The sequence below is a fragment of the Biomphalaria glabrata genome, chromosome 13 (genome assembly GCF_947242115.1).
Source record: "Biomphalaria glabrata chromosome 13, xgBioGlab47.1, whole genome shotgun sequence".
Classification (NCBI taxonomy): domain Eukaryota; kingdom Metazoa; phylum Mollusca; class Gastropoda; family Planorbidae; genus Biomphalaria; species Biomphalaria glabrata.
In genome coordinates, this window is record NC_074723.1 from 28474575 (window position 1) to 28492849 (window position 18275).

The window sequence follows — 18275 nt, forward strand, 5'->3', positions numbered from 1 at the left end:
ATAGAAAAAATATTTTAATGATTATAAATTATATTATAATTATATTATGACTTTTTAAAATTTATTATTATGTTTAGTCTATATTAAAAATAATACTATATGCCTATCAGTATCATGCCTATGAGTATGATTATTGATAGTATGATCTATGGCCTATGGTGAATATGATTATCAGATAGTATCATATCTCAATTATTTTATCTGCTTATTTTAATCATAAATGTCAAAGATTCTACTTCTAGATAATAATTTAATTAAGGTAATTTGAATTTATATTCTAGGCAAGGTAATTTTAAATCTGGCCAGGGGTCGTAAATTAAAATATGACACCTAATAAAAAAAAAAAGTAAAGTTCCCCTTTCAGACCTTGTGGTCTATAGGGCAGATGATGTAAAGGTCATCTGTTTCTGTGGCCTACGGTTAACAAGGGTGTCATGTGGCCAGCACAACGACCAACCACCTTTACGTTTCCCTAACTAATGTCAGGTACCCATTAGAGCTGGGTGGACTCAGAGGCGCCAGAAGATCCCGAAATTAAAAATCCCAGTCTTCACCAGAATTCAAACCCCAGTCCCCGGTTTGGAAGCCAATCGCTTTACCACTCAGCCACCGCGTCTCCATGACACCTAATACACAGCGTGAAATTACCATAATTTATATATCATATTTTATTTAAATTAATTTACATATTTTATTTAAAAATATGATTATGAATGATTTCTATCATTAATTTTTTAAATAATCATATGTGATTTGTCAGGGTCTATTTTAAGATTAGCAGATTTGTCTGGCCCCAAGACATTCTAATAAAGTAACACACAAATGAATATTGATTAAATGACTGAATAACTCTTTAACGAACTTTTGAAACATTTAAATTAATACAATTGATATTTATTTTGTATGGATGGTATAATAATGGTGGTAATTAAATCGTAATTGTTAACAACTGATCCACATCATTATGGTTTCTCAATCCATTCAAAGTGTAAAAATAGTCAATTTTAGTATCCACTGTCAGCAATAATTCTCATATCTCAGCGACTAAGCACATGTCTTTGGGCATTTGGTTTGTTGATGGTGATTGTATTTGAGAAGACTTTATTAGTTTTATATATTGTAGAGGTGTTTAATCTGGGTCTGTAGAATTTTTACTGATCAGAAGATCAGCATGTTTCTGTAAGTGTAGTATTAATTTTGAGTTCGTAGCAATAAACACACAGACCAAGACACAATAAAGTAAATTAACAGGTGCATAAAGAGGATGAGCATTTAGGCCTAATCCCTAATGGAAACAGTCTAGTCTCAGTCACTATAATAAACTATGTTACTTCTATGAAAGCCTCACCTTTCTGTTTATCTATATCTAATGTTTGAATTAATGTCATCATAATTGCGCATTCACCTAAAGTGCCTAATCCCTAATGGAAACAGTCTAGTGTCAGTCACTATAATAAACTATGTTACTTCTATGAAAGCCTCACCTTTCTGTTTATCTATATCTAATGTTTGAATTAATGTCATCATAATTGCGCATTCACCTAAAGTGCGTCTCTACAATATATATTGTTAGGCACCTCTGCACTGTGTCTTGTGCAGATAAGTATAAACACTATTATTAACAATAAAATAATAAAATCATATAACAAAGAAAATACTCAACACAGATGAACACGTGTTGAAAAAAGCTTTCAATACATAATGATGGGAATCATTGAAGGTCCTAAATTAAATATCTACTCTAAGAAACTAAAGCCATGGACTCAACGCTTCTAGTGGTGCCACGTTTCTCCCTCAAAAGCTACAGTCTGCTGGCTTTTTCAGTGCATGGACCAAAGGTTTGGAACTCACTCCCCATCAATCTCAGACAGACTACATGCTACATTACTTTCAAGAAGAATATCAAGACCTTACTGTTTAAAACTTTTTTGTATTAGTTTGTCATTTTAGCTGTCGTGTTTATAATGTTTTAATATGCGGTGAGCCTACAATTTGTTTGTTAATTATTATTATTTTTGTTACACTTCAAAACCTAGTCTTGTTTTTACTAGTTGTGTCATTGTCACTAAGCTAAAACCTTTCCCTTTTGATGAAACAAATAACATTTTGCTCCAAACTCCTAATCATGCTCTAACAATATATATAGATATTTGTTTCCTCTAAAGATGTCATGACCAAGTTAAAGTACAATATGGTCTTCAGAAACAAAGTTTTGTTATGCTTCCTCCGCAATTATTTGAGTAGAAGATGTCAACACACTACTGCTTCAGATCAGTTGGCATATCATAGACTTCTAGAAGGTAATTTTTTTTTCCTTTCATGTGGGTTTAAGTGTGGCCTTTTTCACTCAGAATCTAGATTATAATTCGTACTTTGTTTTTTTCTCCAAGAAAGGTAAAATCTATGAATAAAGGGAACTTAATGTCCAGCAGCTTGGAGTTGCAAATAAAATTGATTATTTTTGTATCTTCTGTCCAAGTTTGCATACATTTCAATGACCTTTTGTGGACTAGAAAAATAAATAAATGCAGAACTGCTGGAATGGGAGCATGGTGGCTGAGTGGTAAAATGTCTGGTTAACAAATACCAAGTCTGAATCCTGGATGAAGACTGAGATTTTGAATCTCAGGATTTTCAGGAAACCACTGCCCAACTCTGGGGTCCTGGGTTCGAATCTCGGTGAAGACTGGGTTTTTAATTTCAAGATTTTTAGGGCTCCCCTGAGTTCACCCAACTCAAATGGGTACCTGAATTTAGTTGGGGAAAGTAAAGGCGGTTGGTCGTTGTGCTGGCCACATAACACCCTGCTAGTTAACCCTTGGCCACATAACCTTAACATCATCTGTCCCTGTCAAGGCCTACTTCCACTAATATCTGTATGTGTCATGCTAAATGTACCCAAGTCCTGGATAATACCATAATGACACGTACAATGACAAAATAAGATTCAGAATGCCACTTTACCGACATATAACATGTTTAATTACATTATTTTCACTATAATACAGAAAAATAGTTAGAGTCTACACTTAGACTATATATATCCAAAAAGTCCAACTGTCCTGGACTAGGAACAAAAACACACTGCCTTATCATGAGTTACATTGTTCAACAAAACATCTCACCAAACAAAAACAACCCAAAACAATAACAGTTTTGAAATCAACCACCTGAATTGCCCCCCTTCTCCTCTACAGTAAACAGGAGACCCAGGCTGACCAGAACTCAGTCCTGACATTTCTCCCCCCTTTAATTTTTGTCTGTTTCTGGGTTCATTTAAAACAGACAAACTTCCAATAAAGAGATTTTCCAAACGTACATATATCAACATGCAAACAAAAGTAATCTTGGTACTAAAACATAGCCTACAGTTTGTAAAAAAAACAACACAAAAAAAACGATGTATCCACATGAAATGTCAATACTATACATATTGCTAGGCAATAATAATTATATGTATAAATATATATATACATATATATCAACATGTAAACAAAAAAATAGTCAGTGAACAAGCATATTTTCCGAAATGTAAATGTTATATACAACATACTAAGCAATTATAATTATATATATATATCAACATGTAAACAAAAAATAGTGTGCAAACATATATTCTACCTTTTGTAAAAGGCGGTTAATTACATATCCCCAATCCTAGCAAACAAATAACTTTGAAATGAATAACTATTAAATGTCAGTTATCTGTAATCAATGTCATGTTGGTCTATTCTGTTAGTCTAGATAGAAAGTCAGCAATTACATTTAGTTTGCCCTTTAGATGTTCTACATTAAAGTTAAATGATTGTAATAATAGAGCCCAACGACAAATTCTATTATTCCCATATGTTGCGCTCTTCAAAAAGGCCAGTGGTCTATGGTCACACTGAATTGTGAATTTAGCGCCATATAAATATCTGGACAAGCGTTGCACCCCCCAAACAATGGCAAGGCATTCTCTCTCTATTACAGAATACCGTTGTTCTCTGGGCAACAGTTTTCTGCTCAAGAACTTAACATGATGGAATATTCCTTTTACTTCCTGCAAAAGGCAACATGATATGGCTATGTCCGACGCGTCTGTTTGCACAATAAATGGTCTATTAACGTCTGGTAATTTCAGTATAGGATCTCGTGTCATGCACATTTGAATTTTTCTTAATGCCCGGTCACATTCTGGAGTCCAATTGACCCTCGTCGGTGTCCCTTTTTTTAACAATCCAGTAATTGGAAATACTATTTCCGCGAACGCTGGAATAAATCTGCTATAAAAATTAGCAATACCTAGCAAACATCGAACCTCTTTTTTCGTTTTTGGTGCTTTTATATTTAATACCTTGTCTCTGTTATTGGGTTCTGGGTATATGTTTCCTTCACCTACAATATTACCCAAGAAAGTTATTTTAGGATACGCGATTTCGAGTTTGCTTGGCTTGATAGTAAACCCATATTCTTTTAGCCTGGACAACACTTTCTCTAGTGCTATTAAGTGTGATGACCAGTCATGCCCGAATACACAAATGTCATCAAAATAAAACACAACATTTTCCAGTCCTTTAAGAATGGTCCTAACAGTCCGATTAAAAAAACTAGGAGAATTAAGCAGACCAAACGGTAGATATTTAAATTGAAAGTGACCACTTGGTACCCTGAATGCAGTGTACTTCCTACTATTCTCTTCTATTGGTATTTGCCAGAAGCCTTTTGTTAGATCTATCTTTGTAAAAAATTTGGCACTATTAAGTTGTAAGAAAAGATCTTCTTGGTCTGGAATAGCCTCCGCGTCAAATTTGGTAACCGCGTTTAATTTCCGAAAATCTATGCAAGTACGTACTGTTGAATCTTTTTTCTTAACCAAAACGACAGGAAAGGCATAGGGCGATTGAGACTCTTCAATAATGTCCATTTCAATCATGTTCTCTATCTCCTTGTCTAAGACATCTCTCATATGAATAGGAACTGCGTATGGCCTCAGTGTAATAGGCTTTTCTGTTGTGAGCTCAATGTTGAATGATTTAACCTGCGCTTTACCCGGTATATCAGTAATTATATCTTTATACTTCTCAACTAGCGTCTGAATCTGTTCTCTTTGGGATTCGGTTAATTCAGTATTGATACTAATATGTTCCCTGGAATTTGTACTCTCAAGAGTAGGTAACTCAGTAACTTCATCCTCTTGGTTATCATCTTCCTGGTCGGTTACAAGGGACGCTATGCACGCATGTAATAATTCTTCCCCTTGACCCCCATACAATACATGAGACGCACTTCCCGAGAGTTGTAGATCACTATTTTCCTTACCCGTACATTCCGTGTTGTTTTTTTTCGTGATATTTTACTAATCTGTTAACATGAAGAATTTTTACTCGATTGCCTTTCTTTATTTTTACATTAAACTTGTTAATTCTTTTTTTCTACTTTATAAGGCCCCTCCCAGTGCAAGGCTAACTTATTCTGTCTCTGTGGTTTCAGTAAAAGGACAGAATCACCTGTTTGAATATCTTTTTCTTTGCTATTTCTATCATAATACCTTTTATAATTCGTCCCGAGACATGACGTTAAACTGCGCTCCTCTTTCCTTAGCACTTTTGGAGCTCAAAAGTGCCCTACTTCTTTTCTATCATTGTGTCTGCCTCCTCTTTTCCTAAGTCTGCCTTCATTGATCATCACACTGTCTCCTTAACTTTAAATTCTCACTACGTCCTAGACCAGTCCGTTTGCCGTGGACTGCGACGGGTAAGGGGGGATAAAGAGATCCTGGTGTTTGAGTGGTGGCTATCTGAGGATAAACCACAACAACACAATACTTTGGCTCCAAGTTCCCCTAGACCTGAGACCCAGATGGCCCGCTCTGGGTCAACCGGCTGGTCATGCCGAGCTACCAGCATAGGTCGTCGACCTATGCTGGAGGGCGGTGGCTGGAGGGTCAATCAGGGAGCTGCTGTATTGGACACATGTCCGATGTAGCAGCTGACTGAGTATAGCACCTGTGTAGCCCTGGCGGGCTCATTCTGGACATCCGAATGGCCCGTCCCCTTGTTGGACTCGATGGCGGGTGGGGAGCACAGGTGCCGAATTAACCAAAATATATATGGACCAAAAAACACACACAAAACTACTTGCCCCAGACCTATGTCTGGGCAAGAAACGACGAATTGACGATAAAAAAGAGGAGGTCGCAAAAAGCTGTGCCACCTGGCCATCATTTCTGGTGGTTAGATGCACAGAGGAGGGAAAAAGCCTGACCAAGTTGAGCCCTTTTATTATCTATAAGGGACTCAAGTCAGTAGTGGGAGAGCCCAAGAGTGTGTCTAAGCTACACAAAACAATGGAACTCCTTGTAGAAGTAGACAGCAAGACACACTCTGATGGGCTTTTAAGATGCAGAAGACTCTGTGATCTCCAAGTGGAAGTCATGCCACACAAGAGTCTGAACACCAGCAGAGGTGTAATCAGCTCTAGGGACCTACTGGAATGTTCCGAGAAGGAAATAGTGGAGGGCATTGAAGGAGTCACCCATGCCCGGCGCATTACCAGGCGCAGGGAGGGTGAGGAGGTCAAAACCGCCACTATTATCCTCACATTCGGAACTAGGACACCGCCAGAGTATGTGAAGGCAGGATACCTACGAGTCCCAGTGAGGCCCTACATACCTAACCCATGAGGTGCTTCAAGTGCCAGGGTTATGGACACGGCGCGGCAGTCTGTAAGAGGAACACTGTGTGTGCCAGATGTGCTGGAGAGGGTCATGAGGACAAGGGCTGCACAGCCCAGTTCAAATGCCCAAACTGTCAAGCTGGCCACTCAGCCTACTCCAAGGACTGCCCTGTGTGGAAACAGGAGGTTGCCGTGCAGGAGTACAAGGCAAGAAACGGATGTACCTTTAGCCAGGCGAAATCGGCTGTACTGGCCCTACCCAAGGGCCAATTCGGCTTGACAAAGACCTACGCCCAGGCTGTTGCTAAGAAAGGAAGATCCATAGCCACACAGACGGACACATTGACCCCACCCCCCCTCCTCCTCCCCCAACTCAGAAGAAAACACCGCCAAAGAACACACCTCTGAAGAAACAAGAAAGCCCTGTTGTCATGCTAAAGAACAGGTTCTCTGTGCTCGCTGATGAGAGCATGGAGACTGATCAGCATGTCAAAACCAATACTCCGGGAGAACCCGGAGACATCATGTCTGACACAGGTTCTCCTCAGAGAACCCAGCCAGACACCCCAACCTCTACTGAGTTAGAGGTTGACCAACTCCCTAAGGGGAGAAATCAAAGCGGAGAGGATGCCCGAGGTGAGAGAGGAGGAAATAACCTCCGCTCTAACCAGAGGGATCTCCCCTCTCCAGAGAGAAAGACTTCCCCCAAAAGGGGGTTGTCCTCCTCTCCATCCAAACCCAAGAATAAAAATACCAAGGTCACTGGAATAAAGGGAAACCCCCCCCCCGGGGGCCTCCCAAGGCCAAATAGCTCCAAGTAGGTCATCTAGAATAAGCCATGGATTCCAGAATTGTACAGTGGAATTGTAGAGGCCTCAAGGCCAATTACGAGGAAATGCAGCTACTGATGGACTCTGAGACTCCTGTAGCTGTCTGCTTACAGGAAACATTTCTAAAAGATTGCATCAGCTTCCGAAGCTACCGTGCTTACACCAAGAATGTTGAGGATGCAGAGAGAGCATCAGGTGGAGTCTGTATCCTTGTGAAGGATAGCATCCCCCATGAGAGGGTAGAACTACAGACCACACTACAGGCCGTAGCAGCTAGGATAACCCTTCACAAGGTTATCACTTGCTGCAGCCTGTATCTACCACCAGGCGCTCCATTAAACCGAACAGACATGGAGGACCTATTGAAACAACTCCCCCGGCCTTATTTAATCCTTGGGGATTTCAATGCCCATAACACCATGTGGGGATCCAACAATACCGACACAAGAGGTCGTATGCTGGAGGATATCTTCCTCCAACATGATTTATGCATACTTAATGATGCATCACCGACCTACTTGCACCCAGGAACTGGATCATTCACATGCATTGACCTCACCGTATGCGTCCCCGGACTTCTGGACGATTTTAAATGGTCAGTTAGCAATGATCTACGGGGAAGTGATCACTTCCCAATCATCATTACTAACAATCTCCCTTCATTGGGACGACCTCAGCGGTGGAAACTGAATAAGGCCGATTGGGAACAATTCCAAAAAAGATGCTCTGAGGATATCACAGAAAATATCCTCCATGAACAGAACCCAGCTGATACCTTTGCTAGCAAGCTACTAAGTATAGCCAGGAAAGTTGTACCCCTAACCTCTGCAAATCCAAAACGGCCTAGCAAACCATGGTTTGATACAGCTTGCAAAAGTGCTATTGGTGATAGGAAAAAACGACTGGCTGCATTTATAAAGAATCCTTCCCAGGAAAACCTAAAGCTATTCAGGATAGCTAGAGCAAAGGCTAGACAAACCATACGGTCAGCCAAAAGGAATTCCTGGAGAAGTTTTGTCGGCAGTCTGGATGCCAAAACTTCTGCTAGAGCGGTTTGGAAGGCAGTAAGGCGAATCAAAGGGAAAGAATCAAATGCAATAGGGCATTTGAAAAATCAAGGACGAACTGTCACGTCCCCCAGAGAAATAGCTGACTGCCTTGCATCCTCAATAGCAGAAAAATCATCCACTGCACACTACACGCCAGAGTTCCAAAAAGTCAAAACCAGGGAGGAAAGACACCCCATTGATTTCAGGTCAGAGAACAATGAAGACTACAACAAACCGTTCTCGCTTGAAGAACTGAGGGAATCGCTGGACAAGTCACATGACACAGCGCCTGGAGAAGACGAAATCCATTACCAGTTCCTCAAGCACCTTCCCGAACCCTCATTGGCAGTCCTGCTAGGGGTCTATAACTGTGTGTGGCAAACAGGCGCTTTCCCAAACAGCTGGAGGAAAGCCACAGTTATACCGATACCTAAACCGGGAAGAGACGGCTCTGACCCAGCTAACTATCGACCAATAGCACTAACAAGCTGCATCTGCAAAACCATGGAAAGAATGATTAACAGTAGGCTGGTCTGGTACCTGGAAAGGAATAAAGTGATCTCAAACTACCAGTGCGGATTCCGGCAGGGGCGGACAACAACTGACCACCTGGTAAGGCTGGAAGCTTATATTAGAAATGCATTACTCAGAAGAGAACATCTAGTAGCTGTATTCTTCGATATAGAAAAGGCCTATGACACAACCTGGAAACATGGCATTCTACGTGACCTGGCGCTTATGGGGCTTAAGGGACACCTCCCCCGTTTTGTGGAGGAATTCCTGAAAGATCGAAAATTTCAGGTTCGAGTGGGCAACTCCGCTTCTGACACTCATGACCAGGAAATGGGTGTACCCCAGGGCAGCATTCTGTCAGTCACCCTGTTCAACATTAAAATAAATAGCATCATAAATGCGCTGTCCCCTGGCATAGAGTGCTCTTTGTATGTTGATGACTTTGTCATTCTTACTTATGGGAAAAACATGAACACCTTAGAAAGGAAATTACAGTTATGTTTAAACAAAATTCAGGGTTGGGCAAACTATAATGGTTTCAAATTCTCAGACTCCAAAACAGTTAGTATGCATTTTTGTAATCTAAGGGGACTCCACCCAGACCCTGAACTATTTATACACAAAAAGAAGATCCCTGTCGTGAAAACTACAAAATTTTTAGGCCTCACCTTAGATTCCAAATTTAATTTTCTCCCCCACATTAAGGAACTTAAGAAGAAATGACAAAAGTCATTAAACATACTAAGAGTACTCAGCCATACGGACTGGGGAGCTGACAGAGATACCTTGCTGCTGCTCTATCGGAGTCTAATTCGATCCAAGCTAGACTACGGATCCATAATATATGGAGCAGCAAGGAAGTCGTACCTAAAAATACTGGAACCAATACAAAATGCTGCCCTGCGTCTCTGTCTCGGCGCGTTTCGTACATCACCTATCCCAAGTCTCCATGTAGAGGCTGGAGAACTCCCCATGGATATAAGAATGAAAAAGCTTGCAATGCAGTATATAGTCAAGCTAAAATCCAACCCCACGAACCCTGCTTTTGACTCCATATTTAACCCCACAGAGGTAGAATTATACAATCGAAGGCCTAACGTCATACAGCCGCTGGGCCTTCGAATGAGAGAACCCATCCAAAATTTAACCCCACCCATTGACCAAATCTCTAAAATAGAAACCCCTCAGAATCCTCCTTGGCTAATGAATAAACCCAAATTAAATTTATCCCTCCTTAATTTCAAAAAAGAAAATACAGACCCAAGCATACTACAAGTCCACTTTAGGGAACTGCAGGAGAGCTACGGAGATTGTGGCACCATCTACACAGACGGATCCAAAATGGAGGGAAAGGTCGCGTGTGCCTGCTCCTTTCGGAACAAAACAATCTCCCGTAGACTCCCCGATGGCTGCTCCATCTTTACGGCCGAATTGCACGCAATATTGCTTGCACTTATGGCCGTAAAAGCATCAGAAAGGAGGAAATTTATAATCTGCTCCGACTCCAAATCTGCATTGCAAGCTTTGGGGCGGATGAAGACTGACATCCCATTGGTACATAAGAGCCTGAAGCTGTTGGACCTAATAACAGCCGACCGTAGGGATGTCACCTTCATCTGGGTCCCCTCCCATGTTGGCATTGAGGGAAACGAAGCCGCAGACAGAGAAGCAAAGAGAGCCCTAAATCATGCGGTGTCAGGAACCCAAATCCCCTACTCGGACCTGAGACAAAGTATTGCCTCTGCCACCTATCGAGAGTGGCAGAACCGATGGGAGGCTGAGACTCACAGTAAACTCAGGCAGATTGTGGCGGATGTCAGGTGGCGGCCCACATCTAAGGGTCTGACAAGGCGTGGTAGCACAACCATGTCCAGACTTAGGATTGGCCACACCTACATCACGCACTCTTTTGTACTGAAGAGAGAGGAGCCCCCACTTTGCGAGTACTGTGACTCTCGCCTCACCGTGGAACATATCCTCGTTGATTGCCCCAGATACCAGGATGTCAGGGCGAAACATTTTAGAGCCACTAATCTAAAAACACTATTTAATAATGTCGACCCTGGGAAGGTACTGGGCTTTATTCGGGAAGTGGGGCTATCTACGAAGATGTGATTTCTGAATTTGTGAACATACACTATTTACATTAGATTTTTACCAAATATTTAAATTTTTACTACCTTTACTATTTTAACTGTGAATAGACCTTAATTTTAATTATATTACTGTATAGAATCTGGCCCTTGCTGTTTAGAGAGAGAGTAGTCCTTAAGGGACTGCAGGCACGACATGGCCTAAATTGTGCCGATGTGCCTCAAATCAACAAATCAAACAAATCACCTTTTATAATTTTCCTTACGTTTTGAGCTATTATTCTGAGCTATTTGACAAGCCACAGCCAGCCTACTTTTTAGGTCTAATAAATAGTCAAACACATTCTTTATTTCTGGTTCTACCTGTTGATTAGTAAAAAGATCCTTTAGAATTGACATAGGCCCCCTGACTTTCCTTCCATACAACATTTCATAAGGGGAAATGTTAGTAGACTCATTTGGTACCTCTCTGTACGCAAACAGAAGTGCATTTATAACTCTATCCCAATTCTTAGGTTCTGCTTCGGCCGTCTTTCTCAGCATGCACTTCAAAGTCCCGTTAAAGCGTTCTACGCCCCCATTTGACATGGCGTGAAATGGTGTTGATTTAACAATCTTTATTTTAAAAAACTGACATATTTCTTTGTATAATTCGGATCTGAATTGAGATCCATTATCAGAGAGTATCTGTTCCGGGAATCCTATTCTAGTAAAAATAGCACTTAGAGCTTCTATTACTACTGGTGTTGTTGTATTAGGTAGTGGTACAGCTTCCGGCCATCTTGTTGCCAAATCAACCAACGTTAAAATGAATCTATTCTTCCGATCTGTCATTTGGAGTGGTCCTATGATATCAATAGCAACTTTAGCAAATGGAGTGGAAATAATATTCATGCGCCCTAGTTCTACCTTTCCAGCTTTTCCTGGGTGTCTACCTCTTTGACAAAGGTCACAACATTTAATGTATGTTTTTATATCTTTATCTACCCCAGGCCAAAAGAAATGCGAATATACCCGATACCTGGTTCTATTTATAGACATATGTCCCGCTAAAGGTGTAGAGTGTGCTATTTCTAATATTAGTTCACGTCTATTCGTAGGGATTACAAGTTGTCGTTCTATTACCCCAGGGGTATCTTTTCTCTCAAATTCTTTGTAAAGTAGACCTTCTTCCACTATAAATGATACCAATCCCTTTTTCTTCTCTTCGACCGTTCCTGCTTTCGCTTTTTCCCATAATCTAACTAACGAACTATCATTTCTTTGATCCTCTCTAAAATCACTGTCCAATTCCATCCATTTACTTAAACCAATCCTGTCATTATCTTCCGATTTGACCCTATTGTCTTCTGCTTTCGCCATTGCCCTAGTAACAGCATTCCCATATAAAAATGCTTTAGCCTGATCAACATTTCCAATAATAATATCTGCTATTGGGTCATTGAACATGGCCGCTACAAAGACTCCTTTTAAAAATGGAGTATCAATGTCTATCCAAGCAAGTGGATACTGAAAAGTTTGTCCATCTATTAATTTTAAAGTGAAAAACCCATCTATCTTCTGACTTTCTTCTATCAAACTTTCTCGGACCCCAATTATGCTCGCCCCCGTATCTCGTAGGACAGATACCCTTCGATCTCCTAAAAATCCCTCCACTATTTTCAATCCACCAACTGATTTATCTTTATAATCCAAAAAATTATATGTATCAGTGTGACATGCAAACAATCCCACTTGTTGCCCCCTTTCTGGTAATACTCTTAGTCATTGCTGTGTTGGACCTCTATTCTCATTTATCTTTACCCGACACCATCGAGCAATGTGTCCGCCCTTTCCACATCTATAGCATATCACTTGTGTACCCTCTGTGTTTATATTATTCGGGCGACGACTGTTAGATTGACCAGTGGCACCAAAAGCTACATATGGGATATCGTTGCTAGTTACTTTGTTACTTCCCTTTACAATATGTGTGGAGCCTTTCGTGGCATCTCTAAATTGATCAATACAGTCTAAGACCTCTTGGGCTGAAGTAGGCTTTCGTAGCAAAATATCTTTCAGGGCCTCAGAAGATAGCACACTGTAAAGTCTGTCTCTCATTATAAGGTCAATTATACCGTCTACTGTCATTGGGGTTTGTGATGTTTTAAGCCAGTTGTCAAATGTCCTTTTCAAATGGACATAAAAATCTTTCATGTCGTCCGTCTTTGGGGAAAGTTCATGCCACAGTGTTCGGCAGGCTTCTTCTGTGAGTTGGGCTTGTTTTAGGAGCTCCCCCTTAACAAAATCATAGTCAGTGTTATGTATCAGTTTTGTTTGTATCATAAACAATTTTAGTTTTTCATTTAACTTGTGAGTGAGGACAAGTGGCCATCTTGTCTTGGGTATGTCGTTAGCAGTAGCAGTCGTTTCAAACAGTTCTAAGTAGAATAACAAGTCCTCGTTGTCTTTCATGCATTTTAGGTTTTTGTCTAACTGTTTACTCTGTTGGGGGTTGTCGTTAACTGTCATGTCTTTCTTATCCATTTCATGTTGTCTTGCTAGTTGTTTGTCCTCCATCTCTCTTATATGTCTTCTCTCCTCCGCTTCCCTTGTCAGTCTATCTAAGTCAATTTTCTGTTGGGCCTCTATAAATTTCTTTAACGTTTTGCCCTTAAACCCCAACATCTGAGCCTGGGCTACTATCTCCTCAAATGGACGAGGTATAAACTCTGACATTTTCCTACAGCAGTGTCCTTTATTACAATATTACCTCACAAAATGATATACATACAAAAACAATTAAAGCAAAATTAAAATAATACTAATACCTCTGCTCATACTTATGTTGTTCAACTGGTACTCCAACAGGTTAAAGACAATAGTCCAAGGTTATCCAATAATGTGATTTCTCTTAGTCTATTTCAGGTAGATAATCCAACAGGTAATCCCAACATGGCTTTATACCTACGCGCGGTACCGGTACTTGGAATGTATCACATAAGTTAAATTCATATAAGTATTATATCCAGCAGTAGCTTCTTCAGTATAATCCTAATAGAATGTACCACAAAAGTTAAATTCATATAAGTAGATAATCCAACAGGTAATCCCAACATGGCTTTATACCTACGCGCGGTACCGGTACTTGGAATGTATCACAAAAGTTAAATTCATATAAGTATTATATCCAGCAGTAGCTTCTTCAGTATAATCCAAATAGAATGTACCACAAAAGTTAAATTCATATAAGTATGAGATCCAGCAGCAGCTTCTTCAGTATAATCCAAGGAATGAGCGTATTGGTAATCCAATTATGAGGAACGAAATTGGCCATGCATATACACTTATGTTTAGACGTACGAGGGGGTGCTACTATTACTTGCTAATAGTGAACACATTCGGCATGTTAAATCATTATTATTAGATAGTAACAGCCTAAAATACTGACGACGAGTTTCCGCTCCTTATGGACTTGAACTCTTTCATTAGTACACACTTGGAGATATGCGCTGTCTGGGTGCAGCAGATACTTCAGGTTACTGTACTCAGAGATATGCGTTGTCTGGGTGCAGCAGATACTTCAGGTTACTGTACTCAGCGATATGCGTTGCCTGGGTGCAGTAGATACTTCAGGTTGCAGTACTGAGAGATATATGCTGTCTGGATACAGCAGATACTTCACTGGAGATTGATGCAGCCATCACATGTAGTTGTTTTGGACGGGCCCCCAAAATGTCAAGGCCTACTTCCACTAATATCTGTATGTGTCATGCTAAATGTACCCAAGTCCTGGATAATACCATAATGACACGTACAATGACAAAATAAGATTCAGAATGCCACTTTACCGACATATAACATGTTTAATTACATTATTTTCACTATAATACAGAAAAATAGTTAGAGTCTACACTTAGACTATATATATCCAAAAAGTCCAACTGTCCTGGACTAGGAACAAAAACACACTGCCTTATCATGAGTTACATTGTTCAACAAAACATCTCACCAAACAAAAACAACCCAAAACAATAACAGTTTTGAAATCAACCACCTGAATTGCCCCCCTTCTCCTCTACAGTAAACAGGAGACCCAGGCTGACCAGAACTCAGTCCTGACAGTCCCATATATTGAAAGGTCTGAAATGGAAACTTTTTTACTGCCCAAATCTAATGGGTACCTGACAAATGTTGGGTAAGTAAAGGCTGTTGGTCATTGTGCTGGCCACATGGTACCCTCATTTGTGATTGTCATTAGAGTTTAGACGAAATCTCTTAAAACCTCAGCTTACATAAGGTCCCTTTCGCTAACATGAATCAAGGCCGTCTTTCTATTTAAAGGGAGTTCCAAGCAGTTGCCAATTCATTGCATTTTTTGGGGGGGAGCTCTAAACCTTAGACACTTGATAAAGCCAAAGGAGGATCAAGTCTAGGGAGACCCTTCCATATTCCTTCTTTACACCACATCAGCCATGAGGGTTTCCACCATTAAAGCAGACCCTTGAGAAACAGAATGTGGATTGTGACAGGCTGTTGAGGGTTGTTTTTGTTTTTTTACACTCCTGCCAGTGCATTGAACTGTGCTTGTCACTCTCAGTTTCTCTTCCCTATTGACCTGTTTGTTTTCTACAAGCAAACATTTTCACCAGGATGACACATTGAGACTGATGATGGTTGTCGAGGAATGCCACATTGAGACTGACAATGGTTGTCCAGGAATGCCACATTGAGACTAATGATGGTTGTCCAGGATGCCACATTGAAATTGATAATGGTTGTCCAGAAATTCCACATTGAGACTGTTAATGGTTGTCCAGGAATGCCTAGAAGACAAATTAAGTAAAGCATCCACCAGACTTAAAGGCCAAGTCAAATTAACTAATTCTATTTCACATGTCCAGTTTTAGTCTTTGACCATTTAGCCCTGACCAGTTAGCCTCTATGAGTATAGTTCACAGAATATTTTGTATCCATTTGTTCTTCAGATGAAAACAAGAAAAGAACTCAAGAAAGAATGAACTCAATCCACCCTGTCCGTACTGTGAAAGAGTATGCTTTGAAAAGTGGCCACACCAACGCTGCAGTGCTTGTCCCACTGTGCACTGTCAATAGTGAGCCTTCACTACTGTTAACATTGAGGTCATCAAAGTTAAGGAAACATAGAGGACAAGTTAGGTAATAGGTTGCTTGTACTCAATGAGTCATCAATTTTCATTTTTATTTATATTCACTTCTTTGTGCTGTAATTTTAAAAAGACATGTTAGAGCTAGTGAAGTCGAAATCATTAGATTAGTTTAGAATAATGTGTCCTGCAGTCATTACAACAATGAACTACCATAGTGCCCCCCCCCCACCACCCCACCCTGGGCAATGCCAGATTGTCATCATATTCTGGGTATATTAATTTAGGCCTACATAGGCCAGGCACTGAAATCCAATTAAAAGCCAAAGATTAGAGACTTAAGATCAAGCAAACAGTTTATTCAACTGACTACATGTCTCTTACTAGCTTGTAGTATAAATGCAATCTTATTTCATTTTATTTTTACAAAATGGTTTAAATCTCAATATTTGTATTGATTTGTAAAATTTCACTAACAGTCAACTCTGAAAGACATATGTTATCAAACTGCTCCATCCTCTGTAGATTAATTTAAATCCATGCCAACTAAGAAACTTGTGCATACAACCGAAGCTTTAGATCACTGAGCCATGCTTCAATTATGTTGAACTTAAAAAAAACAAAACAAACAAAATATTAAAAATCCTTTTTTTTCCCCTTGTTGGTATCAAACAAAATAATTATCAGTAATTAATTGACAAATTGTTTGATTTTGTTTATTGATTCATGTCTTGTCTTCACTGATAAAGAATTGTACAGTTTCAACTTGATCTGAGAATGGGTGTGGGAAAAATAAAGTGCACATACCTTTACCAGACAATGCCCCTTCCTAATCCACCTTAGGCAGATCCTACTACCACTACAGCCCAACATAACCAACACCCTGTACGGTAGTGCTGAACAACTAAAGAAAACAGCACACTATTTTTCCTTGGCACAGTCTGCAAAAGTGCTCACAGCTCAGCAGCAATAAAGCTGGCTAGAAGAAAAATAAGAACCAGACAGACAGAGTGAGCTAATATAAGCTTTGTAAAAACAAAAAACGACTTTGTTGTATAGTCAAAAAATACCCATCAATGCCTTAAATCCTAGTTTACTCTATTTCTAATTATCAGAATTTCAAATTTGCTTTTACACTTTATATTTTTACTATTATATTTTATTTATATACACATAATAACTGTGGTGTCAATGTTGTGCATCTAAAATATAAAAAAAAACAACACTAGATTCAAATAAAAGGATGTCTTAAAAGTTTATATTTTCTATGTATGTTTCCCCCCAGTTTTCCTGGTGGCAATGTTGACAAGACTGACCGAGACTTTGTGCACACTGCATTGAGAGAGACACAGGAAGAACTTGGACTTGAACCTTCAAGTTTTGATGTATGGGGACAGTTAAATTACCTTCCAGGATCTGTAAGTCATAGTAATGCATTATAGAAACAAAAATAATATAGTTCGTCCATTGTGGTTCGATGATGACCAGGTTTGTCATCCAGAGGGCTGAGGGCTTTGCACTGGGGTTTTATGCCTCCTCATGCGGCTGGTGAAACCTATGTGAGCCTGGAATGTTTGACTGCTCACTGGGCAGGTTATTCCAGCTGGAGCTAGTGTTATTAGCCTGATCCTTTTTTCTGCCACCACTGTTCTCTTGTCCTCTGCAATTTGTGCATAAATAAACAAAAATAAATAAACTGACTCTAAGAAAACAGCATGTGCCACTTGGACTACATACTTGATGATGAATGTGTTCCTAGAAATGTCTCTGACATTTTACATCTCGAGAGATGATCTTTTCCCTTTGCAACTTCTTGTGTGATTAAAGAGGCCAATTTTTGATACATAGCTGCAGTCACAGGTTTGGCATATGTAATCACCAGGCGCCATTGCATTTTCACCCCTTTCTTTCTGCTGCTGCTGTGTATGGCATCTGCAATCTGAGACCCTTCCTTTTTGCTCTCTCTCCATGTGGATCTATTCAGTGCCACTGTTTCCCTGCTGTTAGTGTCAATTTTGAAGAACTTCA

General features: G+C 39.9%; 1 protein-coding gene across 1 annotated transcript in view; it reads left to right on the forward strand.

The window, feature by feature from the left end:
• LOC106069511 (mitochondrial coenzyme A diphosphatase NUDT8-like) overlaps positions 1–18275 on the forward strand; it is a 32119-nt gene that overhangs the window by 159 nt on the left and 13685 nt on the right. Inside the window, exons 2-4 of the mRNA XM_056007632.1 lie at positions 2166–2300; positions 16110–16299; positions 17533–17665. Of these exons, the coding sequence (XP_055863607.1) occupies positions 2171–2300; positions 16110–16299; positions 17533–17665 (453 nt within the window). The 5' untranslated portion in view covers positions 2166–2170. The remainder of the gene's footprint in view (positions 1–2165; positions 2301–16109; positions 16300–17532; positions 17666–18275) is intronic.